At 39.6% G+C, this 15064-nt stretch overlaps 1 protein-coding gene across 1 annotated transcript in view; it reads left to right on the forward strand.

The window, feature by feature from the left end:
- Positions 1–15064, forward strand: part of cachd1 (cache domain containing 1) — a 64925-nt gene that overhangs the window by 22267 nt on the left and 27594 nt on the right. The window contains exons 2-4 of the mRNA XM_026323815.2: positions 2884–2946; positions 7746–7894; positions 14229–14335. Coding sequence (XP_026179600.1) covers positions 2884–2946; positions 7746–7894; positions 14229–14335 — 319 coding nt within the window. The remainder of the gene's footprint in view (positions 1–2883; positions 2947–7745; positions 7895–14228; positions 14336–15064) is intronic.

Below are 15064 nucleotides of genomic sequence, written 5' to 3' on the forward strand. Positions count from 1 at the left end.
CAAAGACATTTCAAAGGTAAAATAATGAACAAATGAATAAATAGAAAAAACTATTTAGTTTTGGTATAAACCAATGAAGCTCATATTCCATTTTCAGGCTGTAGCTCAAATGTGAGAGTTCACTGCTTTTTCTTGTCTGAGTTAATAATAGCCTGAATATGTTGAGTTACGGAGAACATTTTGGTATACATTTTAATTTTTTTTCTTCTGTTCTGTACACCAAAGCATTAATTAGGGATTAATCCTTAATTAAGAAAATAATTGGCAGATTAACTCCAATTCGTCTGATGTTTAGGAGGCTGGCGTGCCTGCTAATGAAACAGATAAAACTTTGCTTTGTTTTGTCACACTTAGTAGAGAGCCCTTGAAAGGCGAAGAGGAGTAGCTATGGCAGGGCAATAACAGTCAACACTGAGCCCGCTTTAGGGTAGTTGGATGTGGTGCATTGTGGGTAATCCTTGTCCTCTGTAATGTGTCTAACAAAAGGGGTGGACAGGCAGCAGGAAATGGTTGCAGTCTGAAACCAGGTAATTTAAGGCTTTGTGTGCAGTGTAGCAGCTTAGAGTGAAACACCTGCCTACATGCTGCCTCAACACAACCATGAGGTTCACTCTGTGTGTAGCTGCCACATAGTACTGATGCCTGTGTTTTGGGAAATGTGTGTTTTCTGAGAGAAAGAAAATATTTAGCTGATGGGGACCAGGAGACCACCTGAATAAATACCTGTTAGTGTGTGCTCATATTCAGGCAGACCTTAAAATGTTTCTGGTGCTCTCTGAGTGCTGAGGTCACACCAGGACTCATTTTCTCCATGTCTTAATGTACCACTAGTCACTTAACAATATAAATCAGACACTGTTAAAATGTTTCACTCTGGAAGAGTAGTGGGGGAAATTTAACATCACCTTGTGAATTAGTGGTCATGAAAACCTTCATTTGGATCATGGTTGACCTCCAGACTCAGACAGGTGACAAATTTTCCTCCTTAACTAAAAAACTAATGTAAAAGACAGAACCAGACTGTCTGGGTCTTTGGGTTGGTTATTTTGGTAGATATCCAGGTTTTATTATCCTCTTTGGACCAATAATAAGCTGTCTGCAAAGGCACCTGTCCGAGCAGTGAAGTGCATCAGTATGATTGCTGTTTTCAGCCTTACTCTGGATGTCGAGCCAAGATGGTAACTAGATTACCATGAAGTTGGAGTTTTGGTGAGTGTCTTAAAGATGTTAAACTGACAGCATCACCACAGACAGGAAACATAAGGAGAAAGAGGAGTGTGGCATGCAGCAAAGGTCACCTGCCTGAACTGTTCAGAGGACTTTATGGCTGTCTGTCTTAACCACTAGACACCCGGATGCTTGTGAACTATGACTTTAAACTGAAGCACACTGTGATATTGTGGGTCATTGTCAAGCCTTAAATGTCATTTTGTTTAATGCAGTTTTCACTAGCATATGATGAACAGTTTAACTGTCATGTCTAGACATATACCACTTCAGCCCCTAGCTAGGAGCAACATGTGCTGGTTATGTTTGTGTGTGTTTGGCACTGTAGCATCCAGGATAGGAAAAGGTGTTTGTGTTTTGGTCGACCGATATGGGTTTTCTCTGGCCGATGCCGATATTTAGAAATCAGGACAGCAGATGGCCGATACATGATGCCGATTTTGTTTGGCCGATTTTAATTTTCCCCCTTCATCTTTCCTGTGTGTCGGTCACACAGACACATTTATTGAGGAAAGTTATCCGGCGTGTTTTAGCAAGAATATTCGTCTGAATTGCACGGGTTTCTACTTTCAGATTTGTTGCACACATGATAATCACGGTTAGCATCAATTCTAATACGCTACAATGTAATTACGCTTTTGAAACAAATGGTTTTCCCGTGCCAAAATTAGCTGAAGCCCTGTGTGTAAAATGTAAACAGGACATGGCTACAGTGTGTACAGAAACAGAATGAATAACATATGAGTTTATCCATACAACACATGCTACTATAACAATTTAGCCGCTGAGCTTGTTAGCATGTTTGGTACCCCTGCCTACAGCCTAAACTACAGCTCGCTAACAATACAGACCCAAAAAGTTACTCGCAATCCACAACAATGCTTAGCTGGTCGCAGATATGCTTGCCTATAAATCTGCCTAATGTGCAGCGAAATGGGCCGATGCCGATTAATTAAAATGTGTTTAAAAAAACGGCCGATCGATCAGTCGACCTCTAGACATTGCAGCATCAGTATTTGAATGTATCCAAACATAAACAATATAAGGAACTCTAAATGAAACCTCACACAGATAGTGAATGAAAATGCAAAAGATATAATGAAATTCTGGAAAAAAAAACAAGATCAAAGAATATGCAAACAACAAGACTGAGAATCTGACCAAGCATTCAGTGGCTAATTGGCATTTTTTTCATTTCTGACTGCCATGGACACATTTTGGCCACAGTGGCAGCTTCACTGTAGCCGGAAGGTTTAATTAGTGTGAATGGCACACAGCCACAAAAAGGTCCCGGTTTGACTGGATTCTTTACATATGTGAAGAAAGACAGTCATGGCACCAAACAACAAAAGGCCCAAATACTTTTAAGTGTTCAGTAGCCAGTAGTAATAATAATGCAGTAGCTTGTAAACCACTCCTTTTTGCAGTCACACTCTGTAATGTTCCAGAAAATAATAAAGGACCTTTGTGTACATGCAGTTCCATCATGTTAATAACAAAGTCTCTGCTCAATAGCACCTGCAACCAAAATCCAACTGTAAATAGGAGCTCTGCCAATACTCACCCTCAGCTGATGGATTTCAGTTAATAGATCTAAATCTTAAGCATTCCTCCTCATCTAACATCACTGTTCATTTCTGCTCTGTCTCTTTACAGAGGATTTTCAACTCATTTGTCTACACCGAGAAGACATCAAACGGAGAGACAGAAGTGCAGCAGGTGAGTAACAAAGGCTTCTTCGTGTGGGTATGTGTGTGTGCATGCATGTGCAGTGCATGGCATTGAGTTCAGCACCAATGAATACACACACTCACACATACATCACTATCACAGGAAAAGGGGGTTGATTGAAATTCTACAGCTGAAGCCTCATTGGCTTTGAAGTTCTCTGTTTTTCCACTTGTCTCTCTCTCTCTGCACAATATGAGAGCACTACTGCTCTCAGACAGAATAAGAAGACTTGAAAGAGAGAATGGCAGCTTTTGTAAACAAACATAGTATTTGCAGAATTGGGAGATTTGTGTTAAATGACCCTAAGTCCACACATAAAAATTGGTGGTTTTAGATTTGAAACCTGTGCACTACATTGCTGGCATCTAGTGTCAAGTCAAACATGATTGTGTACAGGCATGGTGTATCTGTGTGTGTTTGCACTTATATGTCAGGGATCGTGAAAAGAGTGACAGTAAACACCAGACTGGTGAACTGCCACCAGCAAGAACAGGCAGGTTGGCTTATGTTTGTTTGCATTTCTCTTGTGACTGTGTGTGCCGGTGTACCCATCTGTGTCAGCCCTTGCATGTGTGTGAGAGAGAAATATGTAGTACCTCTCACCTTGCAGATATTTACTATCCCAGAGGCAGCTCAAATTGGCCTTGAAGCACTAGTATTTCTTCTTCTCAAAAGACATGTGGCCTTTTTCATGACAAACCTGCACAAAATGGATACAGTTCTATAAGTCTAAGGTTCTGGCTTGCCACAAGGTGTGTTCAACATATTTTAGTAACTAAGAGTCCCATGGCAGCACTGGGTTAATTCATTTTGGTTGCTTTCTTGAAGAGTTAAACTATTTTATTTTCATGGCCACTTCTATGGCCAGATATATAGATTGTCTATGCCTTCAGCCCATACCCTTTCTGGGTCAGGTACCAAATAATACAGATGACAGCCCAGACATAGTTGGCTTGCTTGTTCTCTCTGGGCAGAGGGGCTGTCTTTGAGCCAAGGTGCATGTCTACAAAGTAAAAGAAGAATGAGAGAGAGCTAGTATAGAGGGGGAGAGGGCAGGAACTAGGTTCTAGGATTAGCTTCTCATATGAAAATTCATCATTCAGACGGACATGCAGACATCTCCTCCTCTCACTGTCTGTCTCTTTTTGCTCTTGTCTGCTCTGTGGATGTATTCCTCTTGGTTTACTCACAGACATGTGGTGCCAGTGGAAATCAGGAATTGAAAGCTCCTGTCTGCATTCATGCTGGTTTATGGTTCTGATGAGTACCATATTGCATTGATGTGTTCCTTAATGTCCTGGGAACATGTGAAAGGGCAGCCTGGTAGATTGAACACAGGTTGTGTCTGAGCCCTCCACCCCTTAACAGGGGACAGGGAACACACATTCTGCAGCCAGTTGGTGAATCAGAGGGGTCACTTGAGTCCACCATTAGATCCTAACAACCCTCCCTGAGCTCACTTCTTTTTGTTTATCTAACGAGCCTATTCAGGCCAGGTGTGAAGTGAAACCAACTCAGTGTGGGTCTAATGACTCTCACCTGATTTACATAGCTCACCTAGTGAGCCTATTTGGACTAGGGATGGATTGAAACCAACCTGAAGGATAAATTAGCTTTCTCTCTGACTGATGAAGCTACTCATAAGAGTGGTGAAACGTTTTGACCTAAAAACTAGAAGTCCATTTGCCATGACTTTACAGTAGTACTGCATTCAGTATACCTGAACCTGTGTTTGTGTGTGTGTAAGATACAATTTTATAGATGGCAGTCACAGCCCATGTAGATACTGTCTTGTCAAGGTGACATTTAAAAAAAATGGAAGTGAAAGGACAACTAGAAATTGTTCTATTCAAGTCAACAATGAGATTTTGGTAAATTCATCATTTTACAGATCTGTACTGCTGGCAAGTTTTATTGTCTTTCTGCTTTTAATCCAACAGTAAAAATGTCAGTGGTTATACTGACACATTTGGTACTTACGAAGCTTTTCTTGATGCCATATAAAAATCCAATTGACAAACTCACACTGATATGAGAGGAAAAGTTATATTTAACTATATATGATTGTTGCTGACTATTTTATCTTAGTGAAAGTAATAAATAGTATCTGAATTTCACTTTGGGAATTAATAAAGTTCATCTCATCTAATAACTTATACCATGGTACTTCTTATGTTGTACACTGCATATATTTTGAGCTTTCCATGTCTTGGTCTTGTCATTAATACTGCTGCCAGTGATTGTGGTCGAAGGCTTGCTAGCAAACCAGCGCAGGACTTCGGGCTGCACCCATTCCACCCACTCCAGCTTTGTGGTTTAACCAACCCCCACTGGGTGCTGCAAACCTTACAAGCTGGTTGGATGGGTCAGAGAGCGGAGAGAGGACCCCTCTGTTTTGGAGAGTGTGGTTAATCTGCAAAGCACAGGTTGGCTTTGGCTATGCCATGGCAGACTGTAATCTAAGCTTTAACTAGCATAGCTTAAAGTTTCTGGTTTCTCTTAAGTGACTCTGTTAAAACCTGAACCTAGTTTTCTCCCTCTGTCTCCCACTTGCCTATGGAAACACTCCTCAGCTGAACACTGGCCCATTTTCCTCTTTTTAATACAAAGTCTTTCTGCGGCTAATTGCCATGCTGTTGTGCACGACCATGTTCTGTGTGTGGAGGCATACCACGTTTATGTGTTTAAGTTCATGTCATTGTGTGAGAGTGCACATGTTTTGGTGTGTGCGTGTGTGTGTGTGTGTTCCTTGTGGTGAAGTAGCAGTAATTGTGGGCTGTGCCTCAGACCCCAGTTAAACCCCTAAAATGAATAGCGGCCGGCTGATTAGGTGTACAAGCGGTCAGTAGGTCGCGGTACATTTTGCTGTTCCTGGCTTGAATTGCAACCCTTTCGCAGGTACCGGTAATTATGGGATGTGAACAAAGGAGGTCCAGTTACTGTGGAAATAAGCCTTTTTCTGTATTCAACAAGGCTGAGCAGGTAACTTGCAATGGCTTTGGAAAGTATTCAGACCATTGCGAAAATTCTAAATTTTTTGTCGTACTTGTTCCCTAAATATACTCAAAGAAGTTTTTGTAAATATTTTGATCTGAGAAGGAGTTAACATGAGTTAACACATATTAAAATGAGACCATCCTCTTGTAAAAAGGATCCTCATGTTGTTTCTGCCGTTTGTGTGAAAATAAGACTTGCACAGTTAGGCGATATCTGGCAACCATAGTAATTATCACAGAAAAAAGGGGAGGTTAGGTGACCAGCAACTTGCCAAGTATCAGACTGGATATATAAGTGTTTGTCAAATTAGCTGACAAACATTCCCACTAGAGTGCCATTGCTAGTATGGCAAAAACAGAGCTAGAGAGAGAAGTTTAAAATTTGATCACGGACACTTGGCCAGTCGCTGTGCCAACTTGTGGATCAATGTTTTGGAAAGTATAAAGAGTAACTACACCCTAAATTACTGCATGTACTATATAAATAATATATAAACCTTTGCTGGCACATGAACCTGAAGTAGGCTTTTAGTTGAATTAGCTGTTAATGAGTGTCACTGCTTTGTCTAGGCCATGAGTAAAACCTTAAAGGTGAACATTTAATGAGGGCAGGAAACTAGCAGAGCTGTTGGAAAATTGGGGTGATATAGTTGAACTCTTTGGTTTTGGTCATCATAGCAAAGCAGTGTCTGTTACTTCACAAGGAGGGAGCAACTTTGGACAGTGCCCACTTGATTTTTCTGACCCAGACTTCAAAAACTTTGATTATTTATTTACACTGAAAGAGTGCTATGAAGTCATGTTTTAATGAGCAGAAGAAATGAGTATAACAAGAAAAACATCTTTAAATGTTTGTTTGGGCAAATTATTTTAAGATAGGCTTGAAAAGTAATGAACCTCAAAAATCATACATTTTTAGATGAAAAAATAAATAAATAAATGCAAATGATTGGAGATCTATAGTAAACTAGTGTATCATTTGACAGCTTTCAAGTTAAGAGGATGATCTATAACATTAAATTATGTACATGTGATTTCTCACATTAAGTGAAAATAAGTTCTTCACAATCTCCCTTAACATTCTTTCAAAGCATTTTGGTAAACAAAAAAGCAAGAACAGGGACCTGTTGTGAAGAGTTGCTGGTGCACTGCTTATTAATGTTCCCCAGGAGACTGCTGCAATGCTAGTTATTAGTTTCCCCAGAGAAGCTGGAACCCCATTTTGAAAGAGCACTGTGATATGTGCTCAGAACCTTGTCCTTCAAGAGGAGAAAGGCAAAGCATAATGCACAGGGTCTGCAATAAGCGCCCAAGTAAAAGAAAATTAACTAACTGTTCTACTTTTGTTTCGAAACACAGTTTTCTCCTCGTGTGTTTGAGTTTTTATGTATTTGGAAGATAAATTACAGTCTAGAAATGTTCTTCCAGCATTTACACCCACAGATATCTAACAGCACAATGCATTACCATCATTCATATATGACTATCTTTCACATTACTTTACAATATAATAATTTAAAAAGGCACAACCAAAGCTAAACAAAATTTATATGCATCATTTTAATAAACACATATATAACAATATAAATGATTTCATCTATCAAAAATTATGGTTTTAGACAGACTGTGGGCTTGACAACAATATCCCATTCAGCCTGAAAAGTGAAACTTTTTAATCAGTCTTGCAGACATAAAATAATTTATCAGCTCAAAGTGAATGTAAATGCATATGAATGAGTGTAGGTGTCACCACTGATGATTATCTAACATGTCTATGTTTCCTCTGTGCAGTTGGCCAAGAAGATTCGGGAAAAGTTTAACCGCTACCTGGATGTGGTGAACAGGAACAAACAGGTGGTGGAGGCTTCATACACTGCACACCTCACCTCTCCACTCACTGCAATACAGGACTGCTGCTCCATACCAGCATCTATGATGGAGTAAGTAACACGCCTAAACACACACTTTCTAAAACAAACTTTCTCTCTTTCACATTAGCACAGTGTTTACTCTTTTACTCACACAAAAATCTCTGTGGAAGGTTCAGTCCCACCTCCCACTGTTGGCAACTGCATTCCACTCTCCATACATTGCTATATACTCCAGCTGTTTTGATCATCTTTGGATTAGTTATAGCTTCGTGTAAATTACATCATTTATGAACTTGCCATGTTGGCATACTCTGATACTTGGCAGCCTTTTGGTTTGCTGCCATCCACCAATGGGTTTTCTGGGACCTGAAAAACAGGAAGGCACAGAGAAATTGGGTTTTAAAAGTAAAACTTTTAGAATGAAGGCCTAGATGTTTGATGGATGTGTTGGCATTAATCTGTATTCACTAGATTTTGAAATTTAATTATGACATTGTAAAACCTCTAAAATTTGCTAAAGAAATTTCAATAATATTAATGGAAAAACAAAGTTCTGCTTTAGTACGTTCTTTCCACTGTGGTTCTTGGAAATATGGTTTGGGAAACCAGGTTAAGCCATGTTGTTTTGTGAAAAAACAAGCACTGACAAGAGTAAACCTGGGTTTGAGACAGAATGTGTCAGCTTTGCGTTTAAAATTGCCTTAGCCTTTACACTGTAGACCCATTTTTTTTCACCCAATCACTAAATCCAGCAGACAAAAACACAGTTCAAAGCTGAGCCCAGACGGAGAGAGAGAGAGAGAGAGAGAGAGACCAGCTTTGAGTTCTAATCTACAGTGCAGCAGCTGTCTCTACCCCTCATCCTCACTCTTTCCATTTCTGTCTGTCTCCTCCCCTTTATCATCCGATGTAACCAGTTATTGCTCTCTGAAGTTTTTGTGCTGCAGACTTCACAGGCTGCAAGGTCACCTGTTTTTTCCTCAGTTGTGCAGATGGGAAGGCTGCCTGGCTGAGGGCCACTGGCCACCTGTAGCCGAATCATAAACATGACAAACTGTGCATGCATCTAAGGGTGTTCATATGCAAACATGCTGCATTTATGTCCTCACATGTGCAGTCTAAGCCCAAGTCTATAACCATGTTTTTACAGCACTCAGAGACAGTTTGAGGTAGAAATGGCAGAGCAAAATATTATGTAAGGCCTGGATAGAAAGAAATGATGCAGAGGAAGTCACATGGGTGGTAGTAGTGGGGTTGGACATACCAAGCTCAAACTCTGTCCAATAGATCCTTGAACTTCAAAGGATAATCCTCAGGGGGAGAAATGGTGGAGAGCTTGCTCACTTTGTATTTTGAGTTTATGCAGAATTGTGTGGTACTTTTAAGAGCCATATGGAAATTCACTTAGCTCACCCTTCCTGAGCACTCTGAAACTAGGTAATGCATCTTTTTTGCTTTCTGTTGTTTAAGAATTTTGCAAGATTGCCTTACCCTTAAAATTACATTACCTGGCCTACAGTGTATCTTAACATTTAGAAACTTTATTCCAAAGACATGAGATTTCACATAAACTTGATCAACATGATCAAACGTGACTCTTTGACGCATGCTTTTTGATTGTTGGCCCTATTGTGGTAACGTTATGTCTTGCACAATATGTCCTTTTGGTCCTGGTTTTGATTCACTACCATGTTTGTGAGGTGTGAAAGTCTGCAACGTCCAGCTGGTGACATTTTCTGGGCTGCTTCTTATTATCAAACCTTTGATATTGTTGTGACAAACCTCAAATCAGACTATGCCCCCCCGATCACTGGAAGGGGCATAAAATTGGACATAAAATGGTCTGGTGTGTCCCCAGCCTAAGGAACACGGGCATGTTAAAACAATTTTTTGTGAATAGAAATTTGTTGCAGTGACTTCTGGACTGGTGTCTTGCCGTCACTGTAAAGTTAGTAAACGAGTAGGAGTGGTGGATTTAACTAACTAGTTAATTTTAAACCTGTGGGGAAAAACAGGTTAACTGTTTCCTGCTGTTTCCATGCTTTCTGCTAAACTAATTGGGTTCTGGCTCTAGTTTTCTGCTTCCCTCTTATGTTGAGTGGTCGTGGTCGATCCTGTCAGGTGACTGCAAATTGAAATCAAATGAACGTGTTCTTCAAACTATCAAAGCATTAGCTAACCTGCCTACTTTAGAGTATATTAAAAACATGCTGTCAAAACACACTGCAGTGCAGTCAGTTTTTAACATGGGTTAACCCTCAATGAGTCCGGGAATTTATCTCTCTATAGTCCACTTCAGTGTCCTTCAGTAGTCTTCAGCTGTTTCTGAGAGTCTCAGCCAGGTCAGCCAGTTTAGAGGGAGGATCAGGTGGTTCACAGGGTGTCCATGTCTGTTAGCCACCAAGCTAACAGGCTATCATTTCACAGGGAGGCCACAGAGGGCAGTGCTTAGCGCCCAGTGGTATGCTTTAATCATAGCCCAGTTTCAACAACAGGCTGTACCTGAAAATAGTAAATGTATGTAACTCGTGGAGTCGGTGTGTGTGTGTGAGAATTTGTCTGCATGTTTTTATTTTCAACACGAGATCTCCGTGTGCTCATTTCAGCAGTTCCAATCATGTGCAGTTGTAAAAGTGAGAAGTGTGCTTGGGAGCAGCCAAGATGACACCTAATCGTCTCTTTTCACCAGTAGTTGTAGAAGAGATAAGCTGCAAATGGACTGTGCATGGAAAATGGTATTCATATGGTTCTGAGGGGGTCTTTTAAGAGGAAAACAATTATCAAAATAGACGAAGACAAGAACAGAGGAAAGTTAGAGGTAGAGGGCAAAAGACATGACAAAGGTGTCTAAGTTGTTTGGGCTGTTTCAGCTGACTGCAAGCCTGCCAACATTACATGTCAAATTGCAGTGGAAAGTTTGATGTGTTATCCATGACTTAGCGCAAACAGTGCCTCCATTCTGAAACAAGACCATTACAATATATCTTCAGGGAAACATGAAGGCTTGTACAAAGTTTCAGGACAGCTAGTCCATTTGTGGTGATATTGTGCTGAAAATAACTCTCATGGTATACTGTGCCCTATCTTTGAGTCTGTAATAATTTCAGGAAAAAATGATTTTTTGCACCCTCCTGGCTGTCATCAAATTTCGCTTTCCAGTACCACTGTGCTTGGAAGGATTTTTCTTTTAATGGAAAAAAAGAAAGAACAGTGGGAATCATCTTGTCCAAATTACCCCCCATTTTTCTTTTTTTTTTTCTTTTTATATGTTTTTAGAAAGATTTTTTAAAACTTTGAGACAACTGAAATGTGTGTGAGATTGTGCACCATGACTCCAACTCACCATCATTTATTTGTGCATCTGGCATGTCCCAAAGCTTATGGTCTTTGTAACTGAAAACTTACATTTAAAAAAATGGTGTGAATAAGCATGGAAATGTTTTGATCTTAATAATATAATATATGAGAGATAGTATTGCACCAGTAATTTGGAGTATCTTTACTCATAAATTGCACATACTTATTAGAGACACCATAGTGCTAATACTTAGCTCCAGTTTCTAAAAATGAATTTTCACTATGTGATCCACTGCCAGATGTACAGTCTATATCAAGAGTATATGTGGCATCAGTGAGCAGCTAAGACTTGCATTAGATCAAACTGATCTTCTAGTAGAGGTATCATCATCGTCAGCATAATAATGATACCTCTGTTTCCATATTAGAGCAGAAGCTGGGAACATACCAGGCAGGTTAGGAGAAGGTTTGTCTGAGTGACCTTAACAGGTGGGTTTTTTTTCCTCTGGCCACATGATTTTGTTAATGTACACACAAGTAAAGTACAAAAATTTAAATTGCCTTAAGGTTAGCCAGGACTCAGGGCTCCATGGTCAAAATCCTGTGGGCACTGGTCTTATTGGTGATCCATCCTTGATGATAGTCCCAGCCTAATCCAAGTACTTGATCCTCCCTCAGTCTCCTTAGCAGTTATGTTAATGTGTAGCACAGCTGTGTGAGGGGCAAACTAAAGATGAGAGGGTGTCAGCACTATTACACTGCCAGTGGTAACAGGTCATATACATGTATAAATCACTGGGCCATTTGGACACAATGGGTCAGGGGATCTCTGAGACGGAGCTTCTGTTTTAAGTGACTTTTAACATTTATTTTTGAAGGTCAAAATGACCAAACAGGATACAGACTTACCCAAAAGACATAAAAAAAATAAATAAATACATTAAAAAACATAAAGAGACTTAGAATTGCCCTTAAAGAGACACAAAACAGCCAAAAAGAGCTACAAAATATTCAAAATGAAATCCAGAAATAATCTAGGCCAAAGCCAACACTTTAAAGACATCAGATATGGTGTCTAGAGAACAGATTTAAAAAATTCAACAGAGCATCAATAAATTTGATTTTGAATATTTCTCTCTCTCACAGCTTCATTATTGTTGCTGGCAATCTGTTGAATTGTCTTCAGGATGATTTCCAATTACTGCTGTAGAAATACTCCCATTTTGTGAAATATGGTAGTCAAGCAAGCATTCCAACCATTATTAATATGGATATTCAGTGGAAAAATTATTTAAAGCACCATCCTTTGTCTTTGTAGTATTCAAAACTTAGCTTTTGAGTTAATACAGATATATTTTTTTGTGTTTGGTAAATCAAATCCAGCCTGCATTTTTGTTTGTTCTTGTGTCTGAAGCGTCCAGCCTTATTGCAGAACAGATTTTTCTGCCCTCATTAAGATGTCTGATCAAAACCGAAGCCTTCATCCCTCTCTCTCGCCCCCTCTCTCTCCTTCGTGCTCATATGTTTTTTTGATGTGGAATTCAAAGCAGCTGCAGATGTTTTTTTTTTTTTTTCTGGCTCACATTTTGCTGAGCGTCCTGCCCACTCCTCCTATGCAAAGTGGGTTGAAGGAGAATAGTAATGACTTTGGCCTTATGGGGCTATAAATGAGTGAAGTTCAAACACAGCCTGTACATCACAGCGCCTGTCAATCAAACCAGGCCAGTGCCAGGTCTGCAAGCAGAGAGAGCCAAACAGTCAGTGTACGTGTCTGTGTGTGTTTGTATTTGTGTGTGCATGTGTATATGGTCCTAAGCCAGAGGAAGGGAATCTAGTTGGGTGGCTGGAAAGATCAATGCAGCCAGGCTTGGCGCAGTGGAGAACAGGCTGCTCCTCTGCCTTCCCTTTTGTCAGTTCTAGAGATATAGTCTGTGGACACCATGCATTACCATCAACACACACAAAGTGTTTTAGAAAACACTGCTTATGCAGTTGCTTAACACTAAAACACCGTTGACATTTCTTAACATGCTACAGCAAATGTTCTTGCAGTGACCAAATCCAGTGCAAGCAAGCAACTCTGCTGGGAGTTATTGAAGGTATGGTTGGCGATTCCTTTCAGAAGCATTTGTTGTTTTTTTTTTTTTTTTTTTATATTTCTTGAATGTCTCTTGTCATCCCCATGACACTGAATAAATTTAATGGACTGATAAAACATAAAGGAAAAAATCCATCATCTGTGACAGGAGCAGGGCTGAAAAAAGCCTAACCAATCATTTTATTCGACCTGAAAGAAACAATTGGATGGCCTACCTCCCTGTTCACCCACTTCCTACTTGCTCTGTATGAGCCAAGAACTTCCCACAAGACCTTACAGCCAGATGTGTTATCTGTTTTTATAGCTCCATAAAGCTGTGGCAGAGAAGGTATCCTCAGCGACTCTTGTTCGCAAACGGAAGACTATCAAGAAAGCCACAACTAAAATGAAGTTAGATGTAGCAAGAACTAAAACCAGAAATGAATAGTCAGGCAGTGCATTTTCATTTCTTCTGGAGGTTAAAAAAGCAGGATTACTTCGGTTATCTACTTTCAAAATCAAGTTTCGTCTTGCTGATTTATCCCGGATTGCCTACCCCAACTTCATTAGCATTACTTTTTTAATCATAGCATTTGTTCCTTATGAGCTTATTCTGATTGCAATGTTGATCGCCTTGCTGTCAAACCTTTGCAAGTGCGTTACTGCCATCAAAGACACTTCCTTAGTTCCAACAGCCAAGAAACAACATTATCTAGTACATTAGAGAAAAAACATAGTGTAAAATTCTGTTATTTAAAGCCATATTAAATTGAGACCTAAGAAAAGAGGTAGGCTAATAGGCATGTGTGTGTTGTTTTTATCAGAAGAAGATTATTACTCAGAATTCTTTATTGGCTAATGAGCTAATGTAATATAATGAAAATGGCCCTAAAGTTGAAGGTATGTGCAGACCTGTGAGATTTTTTTAATTAAAGCTGTGAAGCAGTAAATCTTTTCTGACCTGCCTTACAAACAAAGGAGATATATATGCTCAATAAATTCTCCGATGTTTCCTGTTTGTGTGTTTAGGTTTGATGGAAACTTCAATACCAATGTCTCTAAGACCATCTGCTGTGACAGACTTTCCCCCACCGTCAACAGCCGTGCATTCAACCCTGGAAGAGACCTCAACTCAGGTTTGTTATTCACACAGGCACAGAAGAAACACACACGGCAACTGAAGCACAAACTATTTTCTGTTATATGAGCTGACCTGCTTTTATAAAGGAAACATTTACACCATTCAAACTTTGGATGTCGTTGTTCATTGATGGTGGTGAGTTTGATAAATGGATAATAATTTATCCAGCAGTTGCCATAGCAACTGGTTTTTAATTAAGAAGATGTATTATGTTCTTTATTCCTTTTATCTTCTAAAATGTTAAAAAGGAGACAACCTTGATCTAAGATGAAAATAAAGAGGTGTTTATATTCAAAGATGTTTTTTTAGTTTCTCATATGCTCCCCCACTCTCACCTTCTTTCCTTTCTTTTGTTTCACCCTATTAATTTTATAGTGCTTTTTGTAGCCTGAGATCAGATGCACACTGTTTGACTTTAACACATGTTTGCAATTGTATTCAGGTGGTATGTGTTTTTATCATCTTGTTGTTGAAGGGTTTTTAAGTTCTTTTTTTCTGTCTTGGCTTTAAATCAGATGCAAATTGCATGAGTTGTTGGTCATATATGTAACCCCAGCATCCACCACACAAATCTTCATGAGCAAGAGCAATGGAAAACAGCTACTTCATACATTAATTGGAGCTGCAGATTGCAAAAACACATTGCGGAATACTTCCACGTGAAACCCATGTGTGTCCTCACTACAAATGACAGTCTGCTTTTGATTAAGAACAAAATGGACCA

Source organism: Mastacembelus armatus, chromosome 4 (assembly GCF_900324485.2).
Source record: "Mastacembelus armatus chromosome 4, fMasArm1.2, whole genome shotgun sequence".
NCBI lineage: Eukaryota > Metazoa > Chordata > Actinopteri > Synbranchiformes > Mastacembelidae > Mastacembelus > Mastacembelus armatus.